This window comes from Charadrius vociferus, unplaced genomic scaffold (genome assembly GCF_000708025.1).
Source record: "Charadrius vociferus isolate BGI_N301 unplaced genomic scaffold, ASM70802v2 scaffold228, whole genome shotgun sequence".
NCBI classification, from domain to species: Eukaryota; Metazoa; Chordata; class Aves; order Charadriiformes; family Charadriidae; genus Charadrius; species Charadrius vociferus.
In genome coordinates, this window is record NW_009649864.1 from 2,128,746 (window position 1) to 2,156,431 (window position 27,686).

The 27,686-nt window shown below is 39.1% G+C and overlaps 1 protein-coding gene across 1 annotated transcript; it reads right to left on the bottom strand.

Annotated features, from left to right (window-relative positions):
• Window positions 1-1,672: 1,672 nt before the first annotated feature.
• WARS (tryptophanyl-tRNA synthetase) lies at window positions 1,673-19,964 on the bottom strand. The gene is made up of 10 exons (XM_009891042.1): window positions 19,749-19,964; window positions 18,451-18,658; window positions 12,280-12,388; window positions 11,250-11,369; window positions 10,458-10,640; window positions 9,064-9,164; window positions 7,704-7,816; window positions 6,436-6,609; window positions 3,347-3,487; window positions 1,673-2,140 (listed from the first exon to the last, which is right to left on the bottom strand). The coding sequence occupies exons 1-10, from the start codon at window positions 19,860-19,862 to the stop codon at window positions 1,982-1,984; spliced, it is 1,422 nt and encodes a 473-aa protein (XP_009889344.1). The 5' UTR covers window positions 19,863-19,964; the 3' UTR covers window positions 1,673-1,981.
• Between the last annotated feature and the right edge of the window lie 7,722 nt (window positions 19,965-27,686).

Genomic DNA, 27,686 nt, shown 5'->3' on the forward strand with positions numbered 1-27,686 from the left:
AAAGCCCTTTAAAAGTAAATTTAAGTCTTATCTTTTACACATAGCTTAAAGATGACAAAGAGTGGACTGTAGGAACAGGAGGGTCACCATTAAAGTCTACAGTAACCAAGAACTAGTTTACTTCCTACTGGATTTAAGAAGCTATTTTTCTTTTTTAGGAATTGCTCCACCACTTTTTAAAAACCAAACCCAACCCAAACCTTTTCTACTGATTGTTAAACGCTCGTTAGCACTGAGATACTACGTCTGTGCGTTATAGAGAGACAGCCGCTGGTAAACATTTACTTTAATACATTAAAGTCAATGGCACGAGATTAGTGATGCCAGCTCACACAAACTGTAAAGAAAAAGAGAAAAGCTAAGCATCGCTGTTTTCAGCACAAGTTTGAAACACATGCAATAGGACTAAACTTGCCTTGCATTTCAGTCTTTCCTCGGTTCCTTGCACAAACATAAACTACCAGGGGCACTTCATACACAACCCAGCACACCGGCATTTCCAGCTCAGAGAGGCAAGGCCACTGCTGGAGAGGACGGGCGCGCTGCGTTACAGAACTGCTGCTGGTGGGAAGGCAGCGGCACCAACAGCTCAGCACGTCCTCATGTCCTAACAGGCTGATCCAAGGTCTACCGAAGTCAGTGAGAAGTCTCACCCTCAAAACTTCTCCCTCAACCCAAGTGTAATCAGCTAACTTCAAAGCTTTACAGTCAAATTAAGAGAGTGCTTTTTAATTTTTTTTTTTTTTTAAGAATGCTACAGTTGATACACATCTGCTCGGCCCCACAGTACAAAACCTGTTAAAGTTTAAATCTTTCACACCTCATTCAAGTGCCTTCCTTATATTTTTAAATGATTTGCAAATACCACGCATCAATACCCACCGGTGTTATCATCAAAGGTATTTTTATTTGTGGGAGATAAGACTACGTCTGGGCTAGCAACTTTCTATTCTGTATAAATACAAGACAGATCTAACAGTTTGCATTCAGCACTGTACACATTAAAACAAATTAGCTAATAATTTGAATTTTTCTTTCATAAATCATAGCAGAGACATTGAAGTTCTTTTTAAGAAAGGAGGTAATTAAATAGTACATGAGGTATTTTAATAAAGTATATTTTCTCACTGGAATACATCTTAAAATAAGTACCCCTAGTTTAAATGGCCTGGTGCAGTAAAACAGAACAGACAGTATCCTTGCGTCCAGCAGCGACTTCATTTTCACAGCATGATTCAACAGTTTACAACTAGATATTAAAATTTGCATTTCTATACTATCTTCCGCCAGAGAACATGAAGGAACTTTATAACCTTGTGATAACCTCCTCTGTCCAGAGGCAGTCAGACCAGTTAAATAGCTGCAGAAACAAAAGTGCAGTGAGATTACTGCGACTTGCCCCAGGTCAAAGAGGAAGATGATAGCAAAACCAGCCTGATACTCTTTCTCCTGTGTTCAGCTCACAGATCTCCGTTCTGTGTTGATCCCAGGCCTGAGGCACTGTGCAATCTACTTTGTAACATTTCCTATCTTTTTGTGTGAAGCATGTTCCCAGTAGCCCAAAAGGAAACGCAGTCTAGTAAACCAAGGTACACAGGACAAAAATGGAGCTAGTTGTTAATTTGAGATATGACCTCTTACCAACACATCTAAAACAATTTACAAGTTAGGCTTTATCATCAAAATGGAAGTTTTATTTATATTTTCAACATGAAATACAATAAAATACAGTGTTGCGCTGACATACATGCTTTTCTGCAAGACCGGGCAATTCTGTCTTGTATATTCTGATTTTAAATAGATACGAGTCCTGTTTTAAACTCTTCCTGTACTCTGACATTCATTGTAATTAACTCATTAAAAGCAGTATTTATAAAGCACCGATTGCAGGCTGTACATAATTCGGGAGTGATGACATACAACAGAAGACAACAATTACTCAGTTTTGGTTTATCAAGTGGTAAGTTACATACGCATTTCTTCAAAATTCAAAAGCTAGCTTCCGTGGAGTCATGAATTGCTTCACCATTTCATCTGTAACCTGCTTCCGTCTCTCTTGATGAGCTGCTATCAAGGGCTGCAATGTTTCAATAAGAACCTTCTTCAGCTCCCCCGTGAGCAATTCCCCACTTGTGTACGCCTGTCAAGAAAGTGTCGATTGCTAAATATGGTGCTATATGGAAAAAGACTCAGTGACGGGCATTTCTTTCAAAGCCTGGCCCTAGCAAATACAGATTTGGATGTCTTAAAAAAATCAGCCCCCGCCTTAGAAGATCATGTGGTATCACTCTGAAAAACGTAACTTCCAAAATTGCTTGCTGCCTCTTAAAAGATTAAGGCAGCTGGGCAATTTCATATGTGACAAGTTACAGGGACTGAATAAGCTAAGTTCACAAGAATTTAACTGGGAAATCCTCTAATTATTTGCAGGAAACCGCAAATTTTTCTCCCCAGAACCCCAGTTCACATAAACAGTCACCCCGGGTTTTGCAACAAAAGGTACAAATTCTCATATTTTTCTCTAATTGCATTTGTTTGTGATTAAAGTGGCCTTTTCATAGCAAAGACAGCCAAAATCTGTGCTCACACTAGAAGTCATATTCACAGTTGGTAATTCACAGTGTGTGTGGGGATTAGTAGCTATCCAACCCTGCTCATGGTGGGAAGGAGAAGAAGGTTGAAGAAGAGGTGGTAGCTGTTCCCAGCAGGGGAAAGCTGACAAACCAATGTGGCACAGGTACTATCAAATACAGACACTGCCTTCCAAAGACCGCATACTGCCTAGTATTGATGATGGTCATATATTGAAGGAAGTGAAATGTCACACCACCACCCTCAGGGACAGAAGTCTGCCAGATAGGCTTAAGGAAAAGGCAACTTATATGAAGGAGTTTTTGCTTGGGATGAGTGAATCAGTTCCTTACATTTCTTGTGATGATATGAAAAAAACCAAAAAAACAGCAAGCTTTTGACAGAAGCTTTTGCAGTTTTGTAGAGCGTAAGTACCTTGCACACAGGGAACAGGCAGAGCATATTATACAATTAAAAACAACACTAATCCTAAGGTGGACTTATTTAAAAAGATACTGTCCTACGGTGTTGGAGATCCTTAGGAAAACACTAGGGAAATTATCATCATCATCATTATTTAAAGAAAGTACAGAATGACCTGTGAGAAAGGAGAACATTGCAACAAATATGGAAGTTTTAATATTGAAACTTGTAAGGGATGGAGAATGCAAGAATAACACCACACGTTCCTGGAGAAGGTTCATAGGAGGACTTAGTTACAGCTTTGTCCTCACAGTGAGGAATGAATAATATTATCTTGAACTTGGCTACTTACCTGCTTCAGTTGTTCCAGCCTGTCATCATCTTCTAGGAAGAAAGTCAGATACATAAAAGACACATCAACGTCACAGTTACCTCCGTACTTCCTGTGCTCTTCAATAGTATCTCTGCCTCCCGAGAAGGCATGCTTGTTAATCTGAAACAACACAGTGATTTTATAGTATAATTTCTAGTAAATTATGGACTACTATATTGTAAACAGAGGTGTATCGCGATTCTCCAAATTCTATATTAAGGATTAGCTGAAGGGTGAGTGGGGCAAGTTAGTTCAGAGCCTCAGGACTGAAGCAGGGAGGCAAAAAGAGGTCATGAGAAGCCGGCAGGGAAAAGTGGCTATGCTCATACTCCCCAGACTGCATAACCAGACCAAAAAATGAAGCAAAATTTAAAAATAATCCACCCAAGATTCAGTCAACAAAGTTTTAAGTCCCTTTTGCTGAAGCTGTTGTCTGTTGGATAGAATTTGTGCTTACAAGAAATGTACTTCATTTGAGAAAAAATAAGATATTCACTCCACCAAGAAATTGATTTTGAAAGATATGAGGAAGGCATGGAGAATTTTGAAGAAATTCTAGAGAACCTAGTCTCTTCCTCTTTTCAGGGAAAAGGAAAAGAAGAGAAACCAGAGTTAAAGATTACAAAACTGGCTGGAATGGCTAAAATTAGACAAATGCCCGGTTGTTCAAGTCTAAAAATGGAATATGTACTGAGCGTCCCCCCTCCTCTTTTCAAGCACAGCATCCTATGGGAAGATGAACTACACTGCTGAATAGATCTACCTGCTAATCCCATTCCCAGTAAATTCAGAAGCCACCGACCTATTTTAAAAATTTACACATGTAGAATGCTCAGAGGATGCTAACCTTCCTACAAAGTCAATAAATTGCCAGGAAGAGGAAAAAGTCTTTCTCAACCATAAGCTGAGCTTTCATATCTCTTCAGACATCATCATCAACCAGACAAGAGACACACATGCATATGAACCAAATTTTAATTTTTTTTTTTAGTTCTGGTATCTAGGAACTGCTATGTATTTACAATGTGGGAACATTCTTATTATCTGTATGACTGTCTAGTGCTTTTTTGAGTCTTTCTAACCACCATGTTACAGATGATGTCTTGTGGCAACAAAGTACATACAAAAATGATGCACTGATGAATATCTTTAGAAGATAAACTGCCATCTGTCACATTACATCTATTCTTACATTGTAGGACAGTCTGAACAGCTGCCTCAGTATCTGCAAAACTAAGTTTTTACATATTGGTTTGCACTTCCCCTCACCTGTCCCCTTACTAGATTTTGAAAGTCTTTGTATGAAATTTTTTCTATGTCCCTCATCCCTATGGTTTGTCTTCTTACCAAGGTGAGAGGGATTAAATACAATATGCCAGGTGAAGCCAAATTACTGTTTTATGCAAAATGTTTCCTATATTAATCTCAAACTTATTTTTGACATATTCTGGCACCTGCTCATTGACTGAGGGTTTCAATGATTTATCTATAGCGATGCACTGATATTTTCCCTGAATTAGTACAGACTTAGAATCTAAATAACAGTTTCTAGGAAAACAAGTAAATAATTGAGTCGTAATTTGGTGCTGATAGGTGAAATAAGAATAGTTTATTCTAATGTTGCCATTCACATCCTTGGATTTCCCAGAAGATTCTCAGCCTTTCCCAGTATCTAGTAATTTTTCATTTTCTATTACCTGTAAGTTTTGAACCTCCTTACTGAGCTACGTACTAGTGATCTGAAAAATGCTGTAAGCTGTAATCTTTTTTGTTGTGCAGCAGTGGCACTCTCTTTGTAACCTTCATCCATCAACAGAAGTCACCTTTCCTACTCTAACTTTTAATCTATTGGCTATAACAATATTTGGTCTTTCACTCAAGCTCCACTTCCATAAAGACTACTTTCTGATGGGCTTCAGAAGCTGAAATAAATCTCAGTTTGTCCTCCATTACTCAATACTTTATATTATGTCCAGAATTTTCTCTTTATAACTTTATTTTCCCAGTAGCTAGAATTATTTTGTTATTTTTCCAACTAGTTCAAGGATAGCAGAAATAGGACTTATTAATCAGTCATAAGGCTTCTTTGATCTGTTTGCTTTGCTCTCTACTAGCTACTTGCCAAGAAAAAATGGAAGAATATTACCAGTATTACCACTAATCATGTATCTTCTATTCTGAAACTATAGGCTGTTTTAAAAAGGCAACTGTGTAACTGTGCAAGAAAACTGGAATTATTATAATTCAAGCACATGAAGAATTCAAATTCTTCAGAAAGTAAGGGAATTAATCCAAGGCCACTCAGCAGAAACAACACATACATCTTTTTTCTTGTTTTGACAGATACTTATTTCATGTCTGGTTATCATGTCTATAAACCCTGTTCCAAAGACTGATTTTTTTTTTTTTTTTTTTAAATACCAGAACACAGGTGAACTTTTGCCAAACTAAATCATTCCACAGTGAGTAAGAGCAACTTTCTTTTGAGCTATAAGGGGCACTAGGAATACACTCAGGTAGGAGAAAATACTCCTTCGAAAACTTAGGTGAAATTCAACATAATATTTATTTGTGAATTGGACGGAGGAGGGCATGGCAGCAGCAGATCCCCGAGCAGCAGGAAAAGTCTGACCTGTGTTGTAACCAACGCTGCAACGCTTGGTGCTCCCAGCATGGAGAGGCAGTCAAGAGAAAGAGCTGTTTATTTGATTTACATCATGGGCTGCCAGATTTCAAAACTATGGCAACATAATATTTATTTTTAGAGCATCAGCCTCCACAGCTTTTATTCCTACACCACTACTCTGCAGATATCAAACAAACACAATGTTTTGCCCATTATTCTAGCTAATGTTTGCACTGTTAGACAAGTTGGCAAGGCAAAAGATTTGATAGTCTAGCTAAATTTGCATAACTTGGTCAATTCCTGAAGATGCTTTGCAATGAAATGTATGGAAAAAAGGATGCAGATATGCCCAAAGAAAACATTAAAAAATTGCCATTGTAACTGTGAGGACCACCACTCCTTGTTATAAAGCTTTGTGCTCTCAAGTTTTGCAGGTCCTTACCTTTGTCTTGATTTGTTTGGGTGTATCAGTGAGGAAGATGGAAGAGTTCGGGTCACTAGCACTCATTTTTGTCTGTGCTCCTTGCAGGGCTGGGAAGAAGACTGAGTGCAGTAAGGCTGGTTTAGGCTGTCCGATTCTAGGTGCTACATCTCGGGTCATTCTAAAATAAGGATCCTAGAACAACCATCAATAAAAGCACAGAATAAAGTTGAAAAATGTGATTTAAAAGCTAATTAGTGCTGAATTGTTCATGCCTTAACAGGTGGTCTCAAGAAAAAAAAACAAAACACAAAAAACCCCGAACAAACCACAAAATGTTCTAGAACCTACTTCCAATACAGTTCATCCAGAGGAACAAACAAACAAAATCCCTTTTTTTTTTTTTATTTCCCTAGTTTTGCTGTACAACCCAATTCCATCCATTAATAGGCATATTTATAAAGATTTCAAATAGTTGTGAAAACTATACTTAGTAGGCCTGGAGATGGATGCAGATGGAGACAGATGCTCTTCCCAAAGCATTTAACAACCAGCACAGAATCTGAATTAAGTCAGTGGTCCAGCTGGCAGTGCTGTGCTGCTGATCTGGCTTAAATCAACTGTGATAATATTACTACATAATATTGTGGCTGATGAACGCAATTACATCATGTTCCAGTGACTGTCCCCATGACTAAAATAGCTAAAGATTCAGACAGTGCAGAATTTGATTCCTAGAAACAATATTTATTTAAAGTAATGATGCTACCAGTGTCATTTGCAGCCGATGTTCTTCCATCCTCTCTATATAGATCTGAATTATGAAGGTTCTGTAGCCTTTCTGGCAAACTATTTCAATGTTTTTTTATTCTTACGGATAGAAGGTTTTTCCCTATGGTTCTACGTAAATCTCTTATGCTGCAAGTTAAGCTCATTCCATCTTGTCCTAGTTACCATGGAGATGGGCAGAAGTTTCTTCCTATCCCCAGTCACGATACTTTTGCATAGATTTTATACTGCCTTTGCTTTCATAGGTGCCAGCTCACTGTGAACTGGGTTGAGATCAAGACAGATCCAAGACTGGCAAGAATGAGTAATGCATGAATACATGATTGTTGGGTTAAGCCTTCATCTTTGTCAGGACAGTGCACAACACCCTTTAATCTCTTCCAGCTTCTTCCCAAGAAAGGTGCTGTGGGAATGTTTTACAGATGTTTTGATATACCACCATGAAGCTTGAATGGTACATTACAAAAACAAATCCAAGAAAACAAATACGATTTTCTTACCTGATCAATAGCACATGGGATAAGACACTGAATGTTCTCCTTGCCATTGAAGATCTGTGGAAATGATGAACTGAAGGATGGAGCAGCTTGAATAGCAGGAAAGCTGATCTTTCCTAGAAAACAACATGTTTGGAAAAGCTAAGAAGCCAATATAAGCAATGATAAATAGAGAGAACATTTTGAAATATATAAAACGCACAAGCGAATCACTCAGATATTCAATTGAAGACCAACATCCATCTTTACCAAGCAGTGTTGCCTTATCTGAGAAAACTTTTTCATCTTTACCTTCTATGATGCCAAAAAACCTTCGACTAACACAGAAACTAACGAAAAAAGGCAGGCTGTGATCACAAAGGTTCTGGAAAAGGTTCATCAGTGCATACTCTCTTCATCATTGAAGTACCTACCCTTCACAGAAATACAATTGACTATATCATCACTCTGAGCTGCTCAGTTTTTTTCTCTTTGTGAGGGAATGACTATAGACCTACTCATCAGGCAAGTTCCCCTCCAAAATCTTAGCATGATCGCTATATGCATGCTGTACTTGTGAAGCATCTCAGATGTACCTAGTTTTCTTTTTTAATCACATAGTGACCAACCTGCTACCCAGATCAAAATCCTCTCAGAACAGAAAGCAAATAGCAGATTTTTCCAAACATGTAATGAAGTCATTATCACAATACCAACTTTTATTAGAGCACTGTTAAGGCTGAAGTAGGAATCTGTTCCTCGTTTACAGTGAAGGCTGAAAAGCTGTCACAGGCCCAATTACTGGTCAAAGAATGATGTTAGTGCTTGGGAACACCAAGGTTTTAATGACATCTTTGACACAGATTTTTTTTTTTGCTAATGTGATAGAAACCTGCAATCACAGTGAAGTAATGGAAGACAGAGTTACCCAGCACCTTTATAATTAGGCTTTTGAGTGCCTCAACTTTTTCATACGTGTATATGTGTGTGTATTAATATAACTGCTTCTGAACATAAAAGCTTCTATATAATTTTGGCATGGAAATTTCTAGGAGGCATAATTAACCATGGCTGCAATCACTATATTAAAAAAAAAAATAATAAAAACTTCCATATCCTGGGCACTTCAATGTTGGTGTTTTGCACTTTGCTGTTACTAAGGCCAAAACCAGTAGATATCATGCTAGAAATTCCACTGTAGAGTGTTTTCTATACTGAAGGAACCACAATAACACCCCTTCACAATCAGCCTAGAAACATGGATCTTCTTGCCTTTCCTATCCGTTTCCTGAGTGGCAGATACTAATCTCTTTAAATAATTACTTAAATAGTGCCACAGAAAGTGAAAGCGATCATCACTTAAGTAATTCGTACTGTTTCCTACCAATGCAATCACTGTCTGTAAAGCCAAAGATTCCTTTCACTTGGTTAAATGTAACATGCTTCTGAACTTTGACGATGTTTCTGTAAAAGCCGGTACTTGTCCTGTGAAAAAGGAAGTGGAAAAATAAAAAGAGAAATTAGGAGCAGAAAACTGTGAGTAGAAACTTTGACTCCAAAAGCTGAGATGATCAAAAAACCCGCAGGATTAAATCTCACTGTTTTGGTCTTTTTGTGGCCCACTGAGATGATAATTAGAGAATTATTTACAAACGAGAATTTTATGCCTTGAAAGTTTAATTTATTCTTCCCTCCACCCAACATTTACTGCAAACATTTTTTGTCACAATTAACTGTCGAGACCCAGAAATATTTTGATTTGGAAATGGTGCAAAAAATGCCTCACGGAGCCTGAAGTTTACTTATCCTTATGCTTCTCTGTGAACTCAGGTAACCTGAATGGATCATGTCTTCTATGTTGCTCGGTATCCCCAGCGTGTATCTCACACAGGACACTGTGGTTCACCAAAGGAATGGTAGCTCAAATCCTCCAAATTCTCATTTTCTACAGGCTACGTTCCCTGGTTCGACTTTCTCTGGCACCAAATACAGCAGTAGCATTTCCAAACCAAAAATAGCTCAGCAACTTATTCCTTTTTTGCCCTTGTTCAGCCACAGGGCAGATCTGTGTTAATACAACTTTTCTAAGGCAGGAAAGTCATAGAAGTGAAAGAAGGAAAAACTGCTTTGTAGGCTCCACATTCTGGGGGCCGTACATTTTACAGTTTGTCTCTAAAACATATATTGTCTCACCCAGGTCTTTACGAAAGCTCATCACCCCACATGGAAAACAAAACCCACAACTTCAGTTCTGAACTCTGCCATAAAACCTCTTGCTTCTGAGAAGGCAGTTCCAATAGCAGTTTCTTTTTCTTCAATCTTCTTTAAACTTTATTCCAAGTTCAAACAATAATATTTCATGCTGTATTATTAAATTAATTGACTACAACAAGTTGCCGAAATGCCTTTTGTTAATCACGATGAAGTGTAAACACATCTCAAAGGTTTTGATACCACCTTCAACAAATCAATCTGGAGATTTCTTGGTAGTTTAGGTATTTTTAGAATTTAGCTGGTTTAATACATTTTTCATAATTTAAATTTAAGCGTTGCCCCCATAGTGTTTGTTCATATGTTATACAGAAGAATGACAATAGTATATACGTAAAATGTAAGAGAGCAGAAAAATTACTAAGTTTCTATTTTAAGTGTTGTAAAACCTCTCTTGAAGCTCTCAAATTCAGATACATTTATTAAAACACTGTTGGCTGTCACAGTTGGAGGGAAAATACAGACACGGTTTATTCATAACAATGCCCTAAAGAAATTTATACTTACCCCAAGTAGTCTAAATCAGAAAATATAAAGGTTTTATTGACGTCAAAACCACATGCAATGATGTCTTTTGCATTTTCTCTAGCATACTCATACGCCTTCTCAGTTGTCAGGTCCTTCCAAAGGTACTTCTCATCATCAGTTAACTGTATAACTAAGGGAACATCAAATACTTCTTGCAGCCACCTAATAAAAGCAGAAAGATTTTATCTCAAAGTAAGTTAAAATGAAGAAATAAGTCATGCAGCTAAAATATTTTTATACATTCAAACAAAAGTATATAAAGAAGTCTGCTTCTCTTTTCTTTGTATGCATGTGCAGTTACGCTTCTGTGAACAGAATAAACATTTTATACAGGTTATAATGACAATTCACCTGGAAAAAGGACTCACACTGTACAGTGTTTCCTGTACATATGACAGTGGTCACGATTTGCAACAGAAACAGAATTCAAAGAGACTTTTAGCTTTTTGAGTCCAATGTCTCTTTGTCCTGCTGTTGCAGGCACTGCATTATAGAGTAATGTTACTGAGTCTCATCACAAACTTGTTTTTAAGAAGAACAAAAATTCTAAGGAGTCCCATAGGGCTAAAGGTGCAAAGAAGAGGGCTTTATGGTGATGCAAGAACTACGATCATTTTAGTGAAGAGGTAAGATTGCATTAAGTTCTTTAATATTCACCTCACAAACAGAATTCCTTGCAATGTATCGTTTTGGCAGTTCCATAAACCAGGCTCAACATTTCCTTAGGAAAAAAAAACGTTTTGATTAATACAAATGGCAGAAATAACTTACTTTGTGAATATAAATGGGATAAGATGACCAACATGCATTGCCTGAGACGATGGCCCTCTGCCTGTATAAAGGTAAAAGGACTTCTTATTTTCGTAAGCGTCAAGGATTTGGTCCATATCTCTAAAGATAAAACAGAGAAAACATGATGCAACTCTTTAGGAAGAAACATCTACAGCAAAAAACTCCTATTCAAAATTTCAGTGTTTTTAAAACGAAACGTATTTATAAATAAAATATAGTATGTTAAGTGTCCTAGGAATAAAAAGATTTTGTTTGTTCATTTTTCTAATTTAAAAGTCTCCCTTCAGCCTCCACGGAAAAACCTCAAAGAAAAATTAGATTATAAATTATTTTAAAATTCAACATTTAAATTAAAATAAAAAAAAATGTGCAACTTTTGAAATTACTTAATTGGATAATAATTTCTAAGGCCCAGTAAAACAGAGCTGCAAATCATTTCCCAAACAAGTTGATACAAGCTGCCTGGAACGGTGTCTGGTGGAGGGTATGCCCTCAAGCATGCTTAGGCACTTACTTGAAACGTGCTAGCTGCCACAGTCCAAAAGCCCACCCATGCTAACAATTAAACAGTGTAGATGACTGGCAAACTGGAGGTTAAGATTATTGCCTGAGCCTTTTTTACGTAACAATACAGATGCATAGGTCCGCAGGCCACGTGGACCCTTGTTGAAATCGGCAGTGACACCTTACGGGCCCTGGAGCTCTCTGCTAGGCAAATTGCTTTGTCTGGCTGCTAAGGTAGAGTCAAAACGGAACCTGTACAAAGCAAAGACTCTGCATATATTTCTTCAATTTGGGATTAGTGAGGATGCATCAGAAACTGATGCAACCAAGGGTTTCAAATGTTGCCAGGGGAAACCTGCAGCAGTTGCTAATTTCAAATGATACAGCTGGTTTACCTTGGTATAAAAGAACACGGTCTTTTGCTAGTCATACGTTTCTCCCAATAATGCTCACAGAAAGTCTACCTAATAGGACTTTTGTGAATTTTAAAACAAGAAAAACTCACCTGTGAGAAAAAAAGATTCCTCTACGCAGAAAGCGGTGAGGTTTTTGCCCAATAGCTCTTTCTATTCGATTGATCAGATCAGTGTCAATTTTACTGCTGCCAAACCGAACTATAATCATAAAATGTAAAAAAAAAATAAAAAATAATTAAAATAAGCATAGCATAGCTACAACCAGATCTTGGATTACCAAGAACACACCAACACAGCCTAGATTAAAAAGGACATTTCTTTCTCCACATCTCCGGTAAAACATAAAATGAGTAGATTTTGCTGCTTCTTGACTGGAGTCCCAGCAATCGCCTCTGATGCTAACTGTATGCTAGGAGACCCACTCTATGCAATCTATAGTATTGTTCCATCCATGACTGATTATAACTGCAGTCTCCTTATAGCAGAAGTATTGCTATTCAGAACAAAACACATTCCAAAGAACCATATTTAGGTCAATAACTTGGCCTCTATAAGCCACAAGATCAAAATGGCTGCGAGGCTCTGAATGCTCCTCTTTTGATGTCTAAATTTGCCACCCTCAGATCACACGTTTTTTCCCTTTCCAACCCCAAATACTCTTCTGCAAACTTAGTTATTCTTTTATATGGATATGATTACAGACACTGCTCCCCTCAAGAGGCTTGAAAAGGTAGTGCATAATACTCTTCACAGCAATCAAATAAGACTTATTACTTGGTGGTTTAGGAAATCAACTGATTAATAAAACAATATTTTCAGATGCAGTAATTTCACTCAAAAAGGGTGAAAAGAGCAGTATTTTTTCCTACTCCAAATAAAACTGAAGTGGGGAAGTCTTAATTCTTCAGCAAAGCTTCCTATGCTCCAATCCCGATTCTTGGACCCTAATAAGCAGGTCAATGCTCCATGATTTGGACTTGATTGAAAAAATCTGGACAAGAATCTACTCTTTCCTACTATTCTGCTCCATTCAACATTAGAACAACTTGCACTATTAATTACATATAATCATAAAACAGTTTGGGTTGGAAGCGACCTTTAAACGTCATCTAGTTCAAACCCCCATGCAATAAGCAGGAACATCTTCAACTACATCAGGTTGCTCAGAGCCCTGTTCAACTTCACCTTCAATGTTTCCCCAGGGATGGGGCATCTACCACCCCTCCGGGCAACCTGTCCCACTGTTTCAACATCTCATTGTAAAAAATTTCTTCCTTATATCTAGTCTAAATCTTCCCTCTGAGTTTAAAACCACCATCCCTTGTCCTATTGCAACAGGTCCTGCTAAAAAGTTTGTCCCCATCTTTCCTGTAGGCCCCCTTCAGGTACTGGAAGACTGCAAGAAGGTCTCCCCCGGAGTCTTCTCTTCTCCAGGCTGAACAACCCCAACTCTCTCAGCCTGTCTTCATAGGAGAGGTGCTCCAGCCCTCTGATCATCTTCACGGCCGTCCTCTGCACTCACTCCAACAGGTCCATGTCCTTCTTATGTTGGGGTCCCCCGAGCTCGATGCAATACTCCAGGTGAGGTCACACAAGAGTGGAGTAGAGGGGCAGAATCCCCTCCCTCGACCTGCTGGCCATGTTTCTTTTGATGCAGCCCTGGATACGGTTGGCATTCTGAGCTGCTAGCACACGTTGCCAGCTCATGCCCAACTTCTCATCCACCAGTAGCCCCAAGTCCTTCTTGGCAGGGCTGCTCTCAAACCCTTCATCCCCCAGCCTGTATTGATACTGGGGGTTGCCCAGACCCACGTACAGGACCCTGCACTTGGCCCTGTTGAACCTCATGAGGTTCACACAGGCTCACTCCTCCAGGCTGCCCAGGTCCCTCTGGAGTGGCATCCCCCCCCTCAGGTGTGTCAACTGCACCACTCAGCTTGGTGTCTGCACCATCATCCAATGGGAAACAAGTTCCTGCTTACAACTGTTCATTCACTCCAGGTGAATCAAGCAGGTTATCATACAAGGGAAGAACTGGGCCAATCCACTGACCCATTAAAATAAACATCACTAAAAAAGACAAATGCTGGTACATGATTCAGCAACCACTGCTTTAATCTGTATATTTTCTGAGCATTATTGCATCTGCTTGTCCTAAGCAAACCTTAATTACTGAATTAATTTCTTCCTAGCAAATAAAATGCATTACAAAATGGCAAAATAATCATAATCTGAATGAATGCTAAAAAGAGACCAAATGAACAAGAAAATGTTTGATTCAGCAGAACAACAGCAGCTGCTAAGAGGGTAATCTTACAGAAACAGAAAACATGAGAACTCCCCAGACTAATTGAGGCTAGCCACCCTAGAAATACTTGTACACTGTCATAGAAAGTGATTAAAAGCTTTCAGATAATAGAACACCTCACTGGAAATGCCTAAATACTTTTATTAAACATTCACAGACTGCACAGCTCCATTTTCTTTGTCCATCTTCATCTTTCCTGTTAAAAAATTGGATAATTTTTCTCTACCTATTTCCTCTCTTATTCGGACGTTCAAAACATTTTAGGATCTCTATCCACAAAGAATCTGCCTTCCTAAACAGCTTCTGACAAGGACACAGTCTCCACTCCTTAAGGAGCTTTTAAAAAAATTCCTAGGATGCTTTTGATCTCTAGTGTTCCAGCTTTTACCAAAAGACAGCTTTCAACTCACTGTACATAAGAAGTCCTGAGAGCTGCCATTTTTAAAAGCATATTTGCGTTGGCTGAAATTTTATTGTGTACTTTTCCTTTTGCCATTGCCGTGTTATATTTGCATATAGAAAACTAATAACCTACTATTTGTTATGCAGTAACTTTATTGACAAGGTCAGTCTCAATAATCTTTGAACAGGCACGGCAACTGGGAGATGTTCCTGGGGGCTGGAAGAAAACAAATGCCACTGCTACCTTGAAGAAGGGCAAGAAGAAGGAACCATAAGACTACAGGCCGCCCCGCCTCACTTCACTCTGGGCATGAGATGGAGCAAATAATCCTGGAAACAATTCCCAAACATTATTAAAGACATTAAGGTGACTGAGAGTAGTCAGCACGGAATTATGAATGGGAAATCATGCCAGACCAACATAGTAGCCTTCTACGACTACATGACGAGCCTAGTAGATGAGGTGAGAACAGTGGATGTTGTTTATCTCAACTTTAGTAAGGCTTTTGACACTGTCTCCCATCTCATTCTCATAGATAACTGAGGAAGCCTGGACTAGATAAGTGGACAGTAAGGTGAACTTAAAACTGGCTGAACTGCCGAGCTCAAAGGGTTGTGACCAGCAGCACGAAGTTTAGCTGGAGCCGAACATTATTTGTGTACCCGAAGGGATTGATACTGGGGCCAACCTCTTCATTAATGATGTGTATGATGGGACAGAGCACGCGCTTAGTAAGTTTGAAGATGAAACAATACTGGGAGGTGTAGTTGATAACAATAGCTGGTTGTGTTGCCATTTAGAGGGACCTCAGCAGGCTGGAGAAATGGGCTGACAAGAATCTCATGAAGTTCAACACCAGGGAATGCAAAGTCCTGAATCTGGGGAGGAACAACTCCATACACTGGTTCAGGCAGCGGGGCAAATGGCTGGAAAGCAGCTTGGCAGAGAAGGACCTTAGGGTCCTAGGGTCCTGGTAGAAAAGGAATTGAACATAAACCAGCAATGTGTTCCGTGGCATTGGAAGGTCAACAGGCTTATGAGCTGCATTAGGAACAGCACTGCCAGAATGTCGAGGGAGGTGATCCTTGCTCCTACTCAGCACTGATAAGACTCATCTGAAGCATTAGGTCCAGTACTGGGCTCCAGTACAAGAAGGACATGACATACTAAAGTGAATCCAGCAAAGGACCGCAAAGATGAAGGGCTTAGATCATCTGTCATAGAAGGAGAGGTTGAGAGAGCTGGGACTGCTGAGCTTGGGGAAGAGAAGGCTCAAGAGGGATATTATCAATGTGTATAAATAGCTGATTAGGGGAAGTGGGGGAGAGTAAAGAAAACAGCACCAGACTTTTCTCAGTGACGCCCAGTGAAAGGACAAGGCAACAGGCACAATTTGAAATACAGGACATTCCATTTATACATAAGAAAAACCTTCATATTGCGCGCATGGTCAAATATTGGAACAGGTTTTTCAGACAGGTCATGGGATCTCCATCCCTGGAAATAATAAAAATCCTACTGGACAACATCCTGAGCAACCTGCTCTGGTTGACTCTGCTTTGAGTAGGGGGGATGACTAGACAACCTCCAAAGATTCCCACCAATTTCAACCATTTTGTATCACTTGCAATGTTCAGCTCACTGAAGCATCAGCATGGTTAGCCTACAAAGCTCTTTCTCACTCATCCCTCTGCTCCTTGCTCATGGTCAAACCAAAAAAAAAATCTCTAGAGATGTTCATGTCTAATACTTAGGTAACAGAATCTTGCTTCCCAGAACATCTTCAAGCTGTTTGGTTGTGTAATCATACACTTAAGTGCACGCCTAGGACAATCATTTGAGAAGAATATCCCTTTCAATTACATAGTGCTTTTGGCACTTTAATTTATTCTATGTTTGAGTAAACACACGCTGGCAACCTCCTCTGGCACCACTAGTAAATAAACAGATTATAGGGGGCACAAAAATTTCCTTTAGTGTAAGAGCTATCAGATGTCAAGCTTTTGGATAATACTTTTTATTATTATTTTTAAAAGAGGGAGGAAGAGGAAGAAGTTTATCAATAACAAGCAGTAACTTTTTCACTTCCTGAAGGGGCTAGGTTAGTATTCTTCTCTAAAAAAATTCCAACATGTCACTTAGAACAAGCAAATTGACTCATCCACCAAATTCCCCAATCTGGTAGCACTGTAAATAAGTAAAAACCCTTCAGACTAACCCACCACTGTAGGGCACATCAAAAGGTCATACATATACACACATAAACAAACAGTTACTGGAAAAAAGGACATTGCTGTTAGGCTTTAGCATGGCTTTAGAAAAATGATTTACAATGAAGTCATGCTAGTCATTATCAGAAAGCCCTTGAGATGGTGCCAACACAAGTATTGTACCGTTCCCACTTTTCTGCAAGACTTTGAATCCCCCCCCGAAGAAAACAAAAGACTTTCTCCATACCTCCTACACAAGTAACAACATGATGAGAGATGTCCATTTCTAGATTCTAACAGTTATCTTTCTTCCTTCTCCTCCACCAACATATCTCTTTCTTTGCACACTTCTGCCTTTCCAACATTTTCTGTCTCCTATTACCTTCTGCAGACGAAGCCAATATGCACATACATTTGACAGAATTTTACAATAACATCACACTGAATTACAAGAACGCTGATGCTAGCAACTGACCTCCCAAAAGCAAATATATGGCTACTGACACATAAGGGTATATGATTTACTGTGAGAAACAAGCTGCTAAGCAGACACCAGCAATGTACAACTGCTAGAGAATTTTCACTCAGGTACTAAATATGAAGACTGACAATAGTTTAAAAAAACAATATTAGTAAAAAATAATTAATAGTCCTTATCTGTTTCTATGTAAGACTCAAACAAGCTATAAAAAGTGGACTGTAAAACAAACAAGGAAATTAACGAAAGCCCTGTTTCCTAAATTACAAAACTTTGCAAGTTTTGTAACACACCTGTCTAAAATACTTTCCATTACATGCACATTTTTTGAATAAACTGCATTTTTTTAACCCAGCCCGTACTTGGCTGTTTGGTAGTGCGTCTTGTGAAGGAGTCATTACACTTACAGATTTCTGCATTAATTTTGTATCACCCCTGCTCTCCCTAATTTGGAAGTCAAGGCAGATGTGGAGAGACGGTATGAAGAATCCTACAGGCTGGTCAGAATGCTGTAGGCTCTAGCTGTTCTGCATCACAGCTACAGAAGATGCAGATACTCAGTCACAGTGTCTTCATTAACATAATTCTAATAACAGCTCTTGTGCCAAATAACAAACTGTAAGTAAAACTTTTATCTTAAACTCAAAAGTTATTTGCCAAGTATTTAAGTCTTCCATAGGAGATCCCTGCCTGGGACATTTTCAATTCCTACAGCAAATTCTTTAGATTAGACATAAATTAAATGATATTTGTGATGGTTTTGATCAGGATTTGTTATGATCCCTTGCTGGTGTTGTGGTCATTAGGATCACTTGACATAAATTCCTTAGTAGCAGTGAAGAAAGAAAGAAAGGGTTATACCTATGAGTTTGTCATAATCCACGCCTTTAGCATTGGATGTCTGCACAGTCCAGGGGTCCACAAAATCCTCATCCTCTTCTTTAGTTGTACCATTGTTTATTAATACAAGATCTCTTGGAGGCAGGCCTGCCTGATAATCTTGCCCTGTCGTTGTTTTATATGACAGTTTTAATGACAATAGCATCCTCACTGCTGCATCAATTTCATCCTGAATAAGGAAAAAAAATAAAAAAGCTGTCTGACTTTGACTTGATGTAAGATAGGCAATTACGTTGATGTCCCAACCCTTCAAAATCCTGCATCCATGCTTTGACCAGAATTGCATTATTCATAAACTCTAAACCTTTATTTACATGTTTGCAGCACCACTGCCAAAGGTAAAAGAAAAGCAAATAGCAGGTAACCATTTCCCAACCGGCAGAATTCAGAGCGTCACCACTGCCAAGATATTTAAAGCACTTTTAAATTTCTTCCTGAGGAAAAAAAAAAGCTTGCCTGCTTTTCAGAGGTATAACAAGCTTAACATTTTATGCACAAATTTCTAAGACCTATAAATATAATATAAATTATTATCTAATTTACATTAAAATGTTTTTAGTGGCTCACATTAAAATAATTTATTCATTGCAATTCATTGACAGACTTGAAGACAACTAGACCAAAAAGTTCTTTACACCTTTCATTGTTATGACCTTTTTAATACAAAGGTATTGCAACGTCTCATGCAAGCAATAAACAGATCAACACTTTATTTGACTCCCAGTTTTCAAGGCTTGCTCCCACTAAGAGAGCCCATATTAAAACTGAGCTCTTTTTGCCAACATCGTGATGACAGAATAGGGAACTTAAAATTAATGGCAAATAACAAAATTACTCAAGGAACATTAAGCAGGAACTGTCAGTACAGTTACAGGAAGACATATTTGCTGATGTGTATAATAATAAACGGAAAAAGACAGTTTAGCAAAGAATCTAAAACCACGGCAGAAGACAAGTGATACAAATTTCACTTGAAAACCAAATACCTTGGATCCCATCATGTATCAAGGCAACTGGATAAGCAGACCTCTAAGCCTACGACTCTCTGTTCTTACTTCAGGAGCAACAACTATGCTCTTGTTAATGACTACATTGCTCTAGGTATGTCCACAGTTCACAAAATGGACAAATATCTTTTGAGAAATTTTTTTTTTCTTACTGCAAGACAAAATAGAGCTCAAAACAATTATATTCTTCAGCGCTCTTAAAGACAGACAGAACTTGAAAAATGAGGGGTTCAAAACTTGAAATGGAAATACCTTTGGTGCCTTTCCTGCTTTCAGTGCTCTGACTTTCTCTCCTTGTTCAGTTACTCTTTCAAACAGCTGAAGAGGACTCAGAGATTTCAAATCACAGTTCGGACTATCAGCCATTTTGCCAAACTGCAAAAGGTCTGTTTATTTACAATTCAACTAAATTTAATGTCTTCCAATTCTTCGGCTCGTAGATTCAAAACAGCAGCAACAAGGAGAACTGTAGGACAAAAAATAGCGTGTTTTATTGTTTCTTGTATATCTTTAAGATTAGACGAAGAGAATAAGAATATAAAAACTGACCTCATACCTAATTCTATTCAGATCAGATTGATGAAAGTGGAGACATTAACATAGTGAGCTGCAGTTTCATACAGAAATGGACTGAGACTGACAGGAGTACCAAATAAATTTAGAGATCACTCTTCATATTGCTTGTCTATGTATCTCATTTAACACTAGAACACCTTTTCAAAGTCAAACTCCTGAAAAAAGTAAAAGTAATTAAATGTACGAATGATTCAGAGCATCTCAGAACAGCTGGTAGAGGTTATTTGATTCCTGATTAGTTAATGCTTTTGTACTACTTGATACCCTGTCAAATTCTGAATGATAATGAGCTTTTTATAACTATCATATGGAATTTTGTCTTAATATATGTAGTATAGTACTTCATCCCAAAGAAAGACATACAGGAGAAAAGCTTAGTCATCTTCTTTACTGCTTTGCTCCAGAGGTTACAAAACATACTGATGATTACCGAGAAATGCCGCTTTCTAAAGAACAATCAATCTTTGGGTAAGCAATAGGTTGTAAATTTAAGGAACTATTTGTGACTCAGCAGCATGTAGGAAGAATAACCCTAGGAGATGGCTTGCGATGATGAGATGGCCAAGAATAATAACACAGCAGTCTTACGTCCAACATATACCTTGATCACTGGAGCTTCCTAGAACAGAGCACACCCATGCTACGACAAATGGGCTTCTCTCCCAGGCTAACATCTATAACATTGTATATATTAACAATAACATTATTCAAAAGTTTCTTAGCAATCTGTTTTTTTTTTTATTTTATTTATTTAATAATAAGACTTTGGAAAACTACAACTGCATAGTGTACAGTACACTGACAGTACAGAAAATTAAATAACGCTGTTAAAATGTTAAGCAAGCATACAGGTTTTGTTATCAAATGCATTAAAATCAGTAAGGTTATTTTCACTCTACATCAGAAATATGTTGATCTTTGTTCCATTAGTTATAGTCTAAAATGTGTTATAAAGAAGGTCTGCTGTACTTATTTTTAATGAATACACTGATACCATTTAGTAGTTTCCAAGACAGGAAACTCCTGTCCCATAAAGGTGGCACAGCAATTCATGCTACCCCAGCAATTTCTTTCTCTATTTTTTCTAAAATTACCTGATAAACTCTCTTCAAATACTCTCTCATCTAAAAATAATTTTACTGATGTTTGAGATGTCTGGTGAATCTGTTATCAGCCTGCCATAAGTGAAAACTCATTTCAACTGCAAAGGCAGAATTCCTTATTTTAAGAAGTCCTTATTTTCAAAAATTATTCATGCTCAGCAGCTCTCTGTACAAAATGACAAGGTCTTTAGAAGTACATATGCTCTGAATCATTTTTTTTTTGTAAAAATTCAAGCACCATGTTGTTTAAATACGCAGAACTGAGGATAAATAAGCATTAACATGATATGGGAAAAGAGTTTTAAAACCATTATGGTCCTGGTTATAGTGAATTTGCCATATTGGCTTAGAAGGAAGGAAATGTTAAAAAGGGGTAAGGAGGACGCTGTCTGCTGGAAAAACAACATTGTAAGTGAAACTGCAACTGCGCCAAATGAATCCATTTGGGATGAACATGCCACAGTAACAAGGTACACAGAGAAACACGTAGAGAATTAGAAAAGAATTTCATAAAACCTGAGGCTCTTAAAACGAGTTAACAGTGCAGATCCTAATGACCAAAGTGAACTGAGGGAAAAGTAAATTTTCTGTGAAAACTATCATTGCAATTTGGCCCGGGTTGTGAAGTGCTGCCTCATAATCTGATGTGGTCAGTTTATGCAATCACCCAAGCTACTGCATAGCTTTTTCACTTGAGGAAAGTGATGTCATCTTAATTCAGAAACTGACGCTTATTTTACATGCACTGTATTCAGATGTGATAGTGACAAATGTAATGCATGATGAAAGAGTAAATTAACTTCATACCGCGTTGCAAACAGTGGTACGTTGGAAACACAGCATTCACCCTAAGCATTCTTTGTCACGCTGTACTCATGCCCACGAAGGAAGAACTCTGTGCCCATGTAAAGTCCCACCGACTTGCAAAGGACTATGTCTCTCTGGAGACACCCCATAGCGTATTATTGATCTATTGCTGTGCATGCAGCACAAATAGATTGAGTTTACAAGATACAGATGTAACTGCAGTGAATCATGAAAGCTGTTAATAAAAACCACGTTCATTTGGCTCCCTTTTCCCAGAATTAAAAAAGAAGAAACTAAAGCTTATAATAGTTGCATTAACTGTTCAGCACTATTTCAAAACTTTCTACAAAATAATCAGCCTAATCACAACCTTGGTTATATTTACATAGTGTATATTTAAACTGCCACTGTAAAAAGCCTTCACCTGCCTAGAAAACTTTAGAAGGTTGCTTTGGTAACTTGCTGGTTACCAAAACGTAGCTATCATTAAGGCTTTGTTTGTCAGACAGCTGCAATATTCCCAGATTTCAGCTTCAGTTGAATACCCTGAGAAAGCTGAGAGTGTATACAGCCACTTGCTAATTGAATTCACTTAGTCTATTAACACTGATACCATACTTAGATTACCTCACTGACTAAAAAAACAAGACTGACTAATGTATTATCAGTAATACTTTAGTTTGTAACCTAATCTCAATCCCTTCAGGCTTGATTATTTGCAGTTTGACAGTGTTATTTTAAAGAGGCAATTTGAAGTATATCATATAGTTCTCTGATGTATTCCTGCAATTTACTTACATCCTTTTATTTAGATACTAGTGTTTCCGCCTTTTTCATGGACACAAGATATTTAACTGGAAAAGAAAATCTATATGGTAAATTCATATTAGAAAATGTTTATGAATACTAACACATCCTCTTTCTGTAGGAATATGCCAGTTATATTTACTTGCTTCAAATTTTACAAAACAGAAAAAGGTAAACAAGAATTATTCTTTGGTGTAGAACAAATTGTGACTTTGTGTTCTAACTTAATTCCTGAACATACATTCTTCCTGATAGATTGCCTCAATTCAGAAAGGCTGAAATGTCACAGCTGAGACTGAGTATACATACTGGAGAGCTGTAAAACAGAAAGCTTCTTTAAAATGTTTGGACTATTATGGATTTAAGCTGAGCAAAGAATCTCAAATGAAGGTGTATTTTCATTATGAAGTAGCAAAAATAATCTCGTCACTGCAACAAGAGATGAGGATATGACGATTATAGAATGCAAAAGATTTCAGTACTGTCCTTATTTGCTGGTAGAATTCAAGCCAGGAATTCAATAATATGGAACACAGGTCTTCATTTTTTGAAATTCATAAATGTAATTGTGAACCATTTAAAAGAAACATCTGGATATCCTGCATTTCATCAGGACATTTTTTTCTTGCTTTCTTATTGATATTATGAAAACTAACAGTCTCAGACACATGAGATACCACAGGTGAACAGATTTGGAGGAAAAAAATGATACATGGGAACTTGAGAATAGACTACCAGGACATTTAGGACCAGAGTCTAAGATGAACTTAGAAGTCTCAGGTTCACACTGTGAAACTGAAAGCCACGAATTGTGTGCCTTTTCTATCTATGCAACGCATGGTAAGTTGAAACAGGTACTGCTCTTGTGACTGTTTCAGAATATTAAATCATCATGAGACAAAGCTCAAAAGTGATCCTTAGCATTGGTATCAGGAAACAACTGTATTCTCCTCTTTCCAGTTGGATGACAATCACAGATCTAAGATCATTGTCACTGTTTGCTATCTGATTTGGTAAGTTAGAGACCTGAGAATCGAAGAACAGGGTGTCACACGATGTTAAACAGCTCTTTTACGACAAATGTTACACCAAGGTACATCATGACTTCCACAGACAACAGTAATACAGAAGTTCCCAGAAAATTTTCATGAACTAATGAAAGAATGTTATTTTAAGTCTGACAGCACTTATGCTCCTAAAAACTGTTTTGCCTCCTGGAAATAAAACAAAAATGAAAAGTGAAATTAAATCAGATATAGTGTGCACACAGATGTTGTGTGAAACAAGCCTTGAGAAGGAATCCAACACAGGCTGCATTTCATGGTAGACCTACCTTCCCAGTCATGGTAATCACCAATTTATGTATGCAAATACAATTAAAGCGTGCAAGACAATTCCCTGAGATGATAATATGGCCACTCAACCTCCCTCCCCTGAAGAAAGCCCAATATGAATCTTTACTACACTACAGCCGTTAAGACCGAAGCTCTCATGCAGGAACGGTTATGCGGAGAACTAACGAGCAAGGTGACGTTTCCAACGCCGGAGCCCTGCCACGCTCCCGGCCACCGGCCTGCCCGCCCCGGGCAAAGCTACCCGCCAGCTCTGCTCTCCCCGGCCTGGGCCGCCTGTCCCAGCGGCCAGGACTCCCACCGCCACCTCCACCCTTCCCCAGGGAAAAAAGCTTTCTTTCCCGACGCGTTGGCGATACAGCGGAGGAAAAAAAATCCCTCAAGAGCATCAGCTTCTGCAAAAGGAGGGAAGAAGGGAAGGCGGGGGGGAGAGGACCTGCCCCGCAAAGACCCCCCACAAGCGCCACGGGGGCAGCAATAACCGCCCGACCAGCCCCTCTCCTGCCCACCGAGGTCTCCCACCGAGGTCCCATCCCCGGACCGCCCCTCACCAGCTCGCCGTGGCCCTGCCCAACCCGGCTCACCTCAACTCTCCTCAGCACTCCCCTGCCCCTGCCATTGCATCACCCCCCCTAACCGGCACGGCGCTCGCCCCTCCCGGCTAGGAAACGCACACCTCCGGAACCATTGTTACCCCCTGCCCTCCCTCCACATACAGCGACCAGCCCAACCAAGCGCCCTCCACACCGCCCGCAGCGGTGGGAGAAGGGCTCCAGCGCGCCCAGTCAGCCTCCGCCTGACCCCCTACCCTTCCCAACACGCGGTCCCTTGGGGAAGGTGGTGACACACGGAACAGTTTGAGCGGTGCTCCTTGTTTCCACCCGGCGCTCTTTTAACGCCGCGGGCCGGCTGGTGACTTCCGGTTTGGACCGCCGGCGCGGTGGAGCGGAGCAGGTACGCGCAGGGCGGGGAGATGCTGGGGCTGGGGTGGGAAAGCGGTGAGGGCGGTGGTGGCCCCAGGAGTGGCCTCGGTGCCCGGGAGTGGGGGCAGAGTGCCGGTGTGGGGAGCGGCAACGGCTGTGATGCCGGAGTGAGGAAACGGCCTCGGTGCCCGGCTCCCCTCCTCCCCTCCTCCCCGCGCTCCCGGCCCCCGTGTGGTACCGGCGTGGGCACCTACGGTCCCTTAGCGGGCCTGTGGTGGTCTGCGTGTGGAACGTAAAGCTCTTCGCTTGAGTGGGGGCGGATAAATCACCCGGTGTGAAAAGGAAAGGAAAACAGAAGTTGTGTGAGTTTCCCTGTAAGCTTAGTGCGTTGTGGGCCGCACCGTTAATAAGTTCGCGGTCTGGTTACAGTATGTGTCCCATCAAGTGCGCTGTGGGGGGTTTCCCCCTGCGTTTTTCTTTAGTTGGGGCAGCATTAGAAACTTTGGGGTGGTGTTTCTTTGAAACAGGGGTTGAACGGGAAGTCTTAAGATGACAGAGATGCTTTGCTTTTACAGAAATACTAAGGTTGATGGGCCGTGTGTGATGGGATGGATTTATGCTGGCCACGTTTCTTTCCAGTATCCCATAGGAAAATTTTTAACCTGGCATGTGCGAGGCACTGTCTTGCACTTACCCCTGAATCTCAGCTTTGTTTTCGTTTGTGTTAAAAGAAAGTAAAGTAACTTTGAAAGCCTAACCCTGTCTGCTTGTGTATCTTCATTTATAGCTTTCAGCCAGAGGTCAACTTAATTTATTCTTTGAGCATAATGCGTTTTGGCTGGGGCCTGTTTTCAGCACTGCAATACAAATAATAACCACTTGTTGCAATTATTGAAGTGCAGTCCTTTGAAGTTACTGTTTATTTGGTGAGAGGTTTCACTTTGATGCTACAAAGTTCAACTTACTTTTTTTTGAATTGAATTGTTAGTTACGTTTTCCTGAAACACTGCCTATTTTTTTTCATTGATACTGCTTAAGTGAAATGCTATTTTAATAAATGAAGCTGTATTATTAAAAAAGAGAATTTGTCATTGCACTTCGTTGCTGTCCCTTACAGCTGTCATAAACTTCAGATAAAGATAAAATGTCCTCTAGAGGGAGATCTTGATGCTTTTATGTGCTAAAACGTTAGTCACTTTGTTCGAGTTAAATGTCTCAATCACTTGTCTTGGAAGGGAGCTGTGATGATGAATGTGTAGGTGTTAATAGGAACCCGTCTTCTGGATCTGTGCTTGGAAATTTCATTACAGAATTCAGACCATACCTTGTAATGTAGGTTAAATGAAACGCGCTTGTTTTAATTCAAATAGTTGTGATTCTGAAGTTAAATGAGTAATCTTTACAAGTTCCAGTGTAGTACTCCTGCAGTAGTATTTGTAGGACCTACATTTGTGGTATTAATTCTGCAAATGCTTATGTAGATACTAACCTTCATACAGCATTCTTGATTTAATCAAGATGCTTTTGAGGACAGCTTCTTCACTGACCTAAATCAAGAATTTCAGCAGCTGATCTGCAAGTGGTGTGGGTTAAATCACTTCAGCATGATGAGTGCTAACAGCTGGGCAAGGAAAAAAAGCAGAAATAAAATGTGCCATTTAATCAGTCATAGCAATTGAAGGATAGCGGATAGCAGTACTTTTTGGCTGTAAACAGCAGTGGTTGAAAGATCATTTTTGCAGACATGTCAATTGTTTTAATGCAGTTAACCCTATACTCCACATGCTCTGTCTGAATTTTTGGAAGAAGCTGGGTGGGATTGTTGTGGTGGTGTTATTCAGCATGTTGCATACACAGTCTCAGCATAAGATTTCTTTCTTACAGACACTTTGAAAAAGTTTATTGCACAGTAAACAAGGCATCTATGCTCTTACTTTTCTGCAAGTAAATGCAAACAGTGACTTCAGTGTAGCTTCTAGTGTAAGTTGGTTCTGTAATACTAAGGGCTGTGTGGAACTTGCTCTGTGGATATCGTTGGAAAATTTCCTCATACTGCAAAGCTGCTGAATGAGTCAAAAATGTATTTACTTTTTTAGTTGCCAGTTGAACTGCTTCATACTTCTTTCAAGTCATCTGTACCATTAAGAAATAGGTATTATTAGATTGACTCCAAAACAGTTATAGTATTTGTATTATAGATGTACGTACCAAAACATCGCATGATTAATTACCCTCCTGTGTGTAAGTGCTACTGCAAGTAAGGTTAAAGTGATTTGCAGTACTCTGTTTCAAGGTTGTTTTCCTTTTCATACTCATTTTCATTGTTTTGTGGTATGCAAATGCATCTCTGCAATGCATTAAAAATGTATGCGAAGTGCTTGGAGGCAAATGGTGTTGCATAATTGAATGTGCAGATGTTTTATAATAGAGGAATAAATTCCACTAATAAGCAGGAATAAAAGTTATGAGTTTTCTTGTTAAGAAAAGCATATATATATCCTGAAGTTACTCAAATTGTAGACTGTAATAAATTGTGCTCTGAATAATCAATTCTTTATTGTAGATCATCTTTTCGGAGGATTCCAGCACTGAGATTTTTGGAGTCTGCGGTGTCCAGCCATA